Raw genomic sequence first — 5,861 nt, 5'->3', positions numbered from 1 at the left:
TATATATATGTACTTGTGTATGTATATATTAATTTGTATATTTTAATACATTACAATATATGAATGTTTTTCAGTAAGAACACAATGTAACACAGTAAATTATTTCATCCTTGTTTAATATCGGCAAATAACAGGAATATAATTATTCATTGCGTTACACTGTGTTCTTATTGGAAAATGTGATGTGTATACAATACATACTTCATAAATAAGTATTTTTTTAAGAGAAATTGTTGCTAAAGTGTTGTTAGTAAAGATATGAAAATTTGTATAAATATTGGCTAAGATATTATATTAAGGATTATGTTGAATATAGATTTAACTGAGATTAAATTGCATAGTAAAACTTATCAAATTTTTATTTTTTGATATAGCATGAGAAAAAAGATCTTCTATTTCTGTTAACAACACGTTATAATGCCATGATCTTGGAATGTATCGGTGAGGGAGAGGATATAGAAATTATAACGAAAGCTCATGGAAATGTAGCGGATCGCATCGGAAAGGCATCCGAGACTGGAATTAAAGCTGTTATTGATCCAAAAGCACGAGTTATCGGTCTTAGATTGTACGATGGTCTCTTTAAAATTATACCTTTGGATAAAGATAATCCGGAATTGAAAGCATCTTCAATCCGCATGGATGAACAGCAAGTACAAGATGTTAATTTTCTTCATGGATGCGCTAATCCTACCTTAATTCTCATTCATCAAGATATCAATGGTAGACACGTAAAAACACATGAGATTAACTTGAGAGATAAAGAATTTGCCAAGATACCATGGAGACAGGATAATGTAGAGCGAGAGGCTATGATGGTCATTCCTGTACCTTCTCCTATTTGTGGAGCAATTATAATAGGACAGGAAAGTATTCTGTATCACGATGGTACCACATATGTTGCAGTGGTGCCACCAATTATAAAGCAGAGTACTATCACTTGCTATGCCAAGGTAGATAATCAGGGACTGAGGTATTTATTGGGGGATATGGCTGGTCATTTATTTATGTTATTTTTGGAACAAGAAAAGAAGCCTGATGGATCGCAAGTGGTGAAAGACTTGAAAGTTGAATTGTTAGGGGAAATCAGTATACCAGAATGTATAACTTATTTGGACAATGGAGTAATATATGTTGGTAGTCGCTTAGGTGATTCTCAATTGATCAAATTAATTACAAAGGCAGATGAAAATGGATCCTATTGTGTACCTATGGAGACATTCACTAATTTGGCGCCTATTGTCGATATGGCTGTAGTAGACTTGGAGAGACAAGGCCAAGGACAGATGGTTACATGCTCAGGTGCCTTTAAAGAAGGTTCTCTTAGAATTATTAGGAACGGCATAGGCATACAAGAACATGCGAGTATGGACCTGCCGGGAATTAAAGGTATGTGGGCTTTAAAGGTTGGAGGTTCACATTTTGATAACACGTTGGTATTGTCATTCGTTGGGCAGACTAGGATCTTAACTTTAAATGGCGAAGAAGTCGAAGAAACGGATATCCCAGGTTTTGTTGCGGATGAACAAACGTTCCATACGGGTAATGTTACCGATGATTTATTTATCCAAATAACTTCGACCTCTGTTCGACTAATCTCGCACGAGAATAAAATAGTCGTCTCTGAGTGGGAGCCACAAAACAAAAGGACTATCAGTGTGGTAGCCTGTAATGGCACCCAAGTCCTTTGTGCAACAGGAAATGATCTGTTCTATATCGAGATCATATGCAATCAGATTGTATCCAAAGGATTCGTTACCTTACAACATGAAGTGGCATGCCTGGACATCTCTCCTTTGGATGGCATCAATGAGGCCAAGATTGTTGCTGTTGGACTTTGGACAGATATATCTGTTCGAATCTTAACTCTGCCCAATCTAGAGGAGATCAATAAAGAGCTTCTTGGAGGCGAGATTATACCCAGGTCCATTTTAATGACCTGCTTCGAGGGTAACACATACTTACTTTGCGCGCTAGGTGATGGCAGCATGTACTATTTTATTCTACATCGACAAAACGGTATGCTCTCGGATAAAAAGAAGGTTACCTTAGGCACTCAACCTACTGTTCTCAGGACTTTCCGATCACTCTCCACAACAAATGTATTTGCGTGCTCTGATAGGCCCACTGTTATTTATTCTTCAAATCACAAGCTTGTTTTCAGCAATGTCAATCTCAAAGAAGTGAATCACATGTGCTCCCTGAATGCAGAATCTTATCCTGACAGTCTTGCATTGGCAACTGATAGCACCGTTACTATTGGTACAATCGACGAAATTCAAAAACTGCACATAAGAACGGTTCCGCTTGGGGAATCTCCACGAAGAATCGCTTATCAAGAAAGTTCGCAGACCTTTGGCGTGATTACCATGCGCGTCGACGTACAGGAGAGCAGTGGCGTGAGCATTGTCAGGCATTCCGCGTCTACCCAGGCAGCATCCACATCCACTAGCAGCCACGTTGTCTCGCACAACAAACCCAGTGGACATACGGCCAATGAGATTGGTCAAGAGATTGAGGTCCACAATCTTCTCATCATTGATCAGCATACATTCGAGGTTCTGCATGCACACACGCTGATGGCCACTGAGTATGCGTTATCATTGATCTCAACAAGATTGGGCGAGGATCCGACTTCTTATTTCGTGGTTGGGACAGCGTTTATAAATCCCGATGAGACTGAGCCCAAGATGGGCAGGATATTGCTATATCATTGGAGCGAGGGCAAGTTCACGCAGGTTGCGGAAAAAGAGATCAAGGGTTCGTGCTATTCCTTGGTCGAATTTAATGGAAAACTCTTGGCGAGCATCAACAGTACTGTGAGATTATTTGAATGGACTGCGGAAAAGGAGCTCAGATTGGAATGCAGTCATTTTAACAATATCATAGCACTATATTTGAAAACCAAAGGCGACTTTGTCCTTGTGGGAGATCTGATGAGATCCCTCACATTGCTTCAGTATAAGACTATGGAGGGCAGCTTTGAGGAAATAGCTAGAGACTACAATCCCAATTGGATGACTTCTATCGAGATATTAGACGACGATACTTTTCTAGGCGCTGAAAATTGCTTCAATCTCTTTGTATGTCAAAAGGACAGGTATGTTTGCAATAACATTATAGATGTATATGTTTTTATTTGGAAATATAATTTGTTTGAAACGAGTTTCGTTGTCAGCTCTTATATTTTTATATTCGCAATCTTTAATCTTCTTTTTCATTAATGTCTTTTAAAAACCGAAATATATATACGAAATATATACGATAAAAATCCATCAATTATGAGTCGATCGCTTTTATATAGAGCCACGCGTCATCCCTATTGGTATGATTTTAATAAGGTAATTTTAAATATGGACAATTGTTCTTTCTAGCGCTGCAACGTCTGAAGATGAAAGACAACAGATGCAGGAAATAGGCCAATTTCATCTGGGTGATATGGTCAATGTTTTTCGGCATGGTTCGTTGGTGATGCAAAATTTGGGAGAATCAAGTACGCCGACTCTAGGTTGTGTGTTATTCGGCACTGTAAGCGGTGCGATCGGTCTGGTAACGCAAATACCAGTTACATTTTATGAATTCCTGCGTAATATGGAGGACAGATTAAACAGTGTGATAAAAAGCGTGGGCAAGATAGAACACAACTTCTGGAGAAGTTTTAATACGGAATTGAAGATTGAGCAGTGTGAAGGATTTATAGATGGCGACCTAATAGAAAGTTTCCTCGATTTGAACCATGATAAAATGGCAGAAGTCGCAATGGGTCTTATGGTAATTCAATCATGCATTCTCTTATTGGGAATAATGACCTCAGGTGATTTTTACATCGGCAGAAAGAAAATGGAATCAGTTATAGTACTTTATTAATAAATAATTCAATTATTTTTAGTTTTTTATTAACAAATATATATTTATTTAATAAAAGTAAATCTATATATTAAATATAATAATCTTAAATACTAATATAAATCAAATAGAACAATCAATAATATATAATGATAGTGACTTTTAATTGGGATGTAAAAATCACTCTAGGTAATCGTTTATGCAAAAAAAAAACTATATAAAATATTCCCGAATTAATGATGTATGACTTATGTATGTAAGCATACTGAATTAATTTTCCTAAATCTTTTAACGCACTATTTTTTCGTAGATCGACGATGGCAGCGGCATGAAGAAAGAGGCGACGGTAGACGATCTTGTAAAAATAGTAGAAGATCTTACAAGGATACATTAAATGTCGTATAAGTAAACAATATTTTAAATTTATTGAATGCATCTATAAGAATATTAGAAGATATACATAGAAGATTTTCAATCGATGATTTAAGCGGGAGCGAATGTTTATACGGTTACTTTTGTTATCGCGCTGATGTATGAAAAGAATGACATAAATTTTCTCTTATCTTTCGGCCCCTTTTTTCTATGTATAAAATTATCTTTTTTTTAGCACTTGTAACAATTGCGTGAGAATTTATTTTGACAGTCAGCATTTGTCAATGCGCGTCAACACCCATTGCAGTATTTATTTTTAGAATTGATCGTATAACATAGAAGTAATATACGTTTAACATTCGTTAATGAATTATTTTCAAAGAATGCTCGAAGATTTTTGTAGAGTAATATCTTTGTATCTTTGTAAGATCGAATGTAAATAAAATAAATGCATTTTAAGGTAACGTTCTCTCTCACCATGCGACGATTTATTAGCCTATTTATTAGCCTTGAGCGTAGCTCGCAGCGTTTCCGGATCAAATAGCCAGCTGCGTAAACTCTCTATCCCCTGACCCGTCATACCACTGGTTTCCAGCACGGTGATCTTCTGTGTCACCTCCTTTTGCAGACGCGCATATTGTAACATCAGCAAAGCTTCGTTTCTCATCTGACGATACGAAACATCCATCTTGTTCAAGATGAGTGCTACTTTCACATTCCGTAATCTCGGTTCCACGAGAAAAGAATAAAGTAGTACGCCTGCAGCACTTATTTGACAAAGATTACTGGTATCCACTACGTAGATAATTTTATGAATCTGATAACGACAAAAAAATGTAATACTTTAAGTATATCATATGTTTATTAAGATGCGATTTTGTCTTTTTTTATTTTACATAATATAGTACCTTATCAAAATAATGTTTCCAGATCGGTGCCATATTACCGCCAATTTCTTTAATCACCATATCGAATTCACCAGTATCATTTTTTACAGTATATATATTTATTCCGTTGGTAGGCACAGTATGAGTCGCGTCGTCGATTTCATCTCCTTGGAGACTTTTCATTAAAAGAGTTTTGCCTGATTTGAACGGTCCAAGGCAGAGACACATTTCCTTTTGTATTTAAAGTTCTATTTTAAATACAAATTATTGTTAACTTTATGTTGTGTATTATTTTATGTATATCCTTCCGATAAACATAAAAATAGAATAATTACAAGCACCTACCAACTAGCGTTGACTTGTAGTTTTTCTTTTCGGAAATTTTAATTTTTAAATTATTGAATCAGTTCATTTCGAATGTATGCTAACTTTATGTTAATACGTTTATGAATTCGTCGTTCAATTAAAAGATGTTTGCAGTTCTCTGAAACTTACAATAGGGACAATAGACTAATATTGATTTAACAGATTCGCTGCCAGAACGTCATATCTCTACCAACGAATTAAGATGTGTAGTTGCAAAACTTGTTTAAAGATAATTAAAAATGTTTCAATTACGATACTCTATTCAAATTTTCTATTTAAACTGTCAAAAAGTTAAAAAATAAAATAAAATTTCTAATAATAAGAGACACTATATTTCGAATGTCAAGTCAATCATTCTATTTATACATTAACTATATATATATATATATA

The 5,861-nt window shown here is 35.5% G+C and overlaps 2 protein-coding genes across 2 annotated transcripts in view; one reads left to right on the top strand and one right to left on the bottom strand.

The window, feature by feature from the left end:
• Window positions 1-4,540, top strand: part of LOC108753911 (DNA damage-binding protein 1) — a 5,288-nt gene extending 748 nt beyond the window's left edge. The window contains exons 3-5 of the mRNA XM_018495895.1: window positions 375-3,100; window positions 3,375-3,771; window positions 4,157-4,540. Coding sequence (XP_018351397.1) covers window positions 375-3,100; window positions 3,375-3,771; window positions 4,157-4,240 — 3,207 coding nt within the window. The 3' untranslated portion in view covers window positions 4,241-4,540. The remainder of the gene's footprint in view (window positions 1-374; window positions 3,101-3,374; window positions 3,772-4,156) is intronic.
• Window positions 4,541-4,651: 111 nt separating this feature from the next.
• LOC108753912 (ADP-ribosylation factor-like protein 16) lies at window positions 4,652-5,746 on the bottom strand. The gene is made up of 2 exons (XM_018495896.1): window positions 5,127-5,746; window positions 4,652-5,035 (listed from the first exon to the last, which is right to left on the bottom strand). The coding sequence occupies exons 1-2, from the start codon at window positions 5,331-5,333 to the stop codon at window positions 4,715-4,717; spliced, it is 528 nt and encodes a 175-aa protein (XP_018351398.1). The 5' UTR covers window positions 5,334-5,746; the 3' UTR covers window positions 4,652-4,714.
• Window positions 5,747-5,861: the final 115 nt, after the last annotated feature.

This window comes from Trachymyrmex septentrionalis, unplaced genomic scaffold, assembly GCF_001594115.1.
Source record: "Trachymyrmex septentrionalis isolate Tsep2-gDNA-1 unplaced genomic scaffold, Tsep1.0 scaffold73, whole genome shotgun sequence".
NCBI lineage: Eukaryota > Metazoa > Arthropoda > Insecta > Hymenoptera > Formicidae > Trachymyrmex > Trachymyrmex septentrionalis.
Note: the sequence above shows the minus strand (reverse complement) of the source record. Positions and strands in the feature narration are given on the sequence as shown.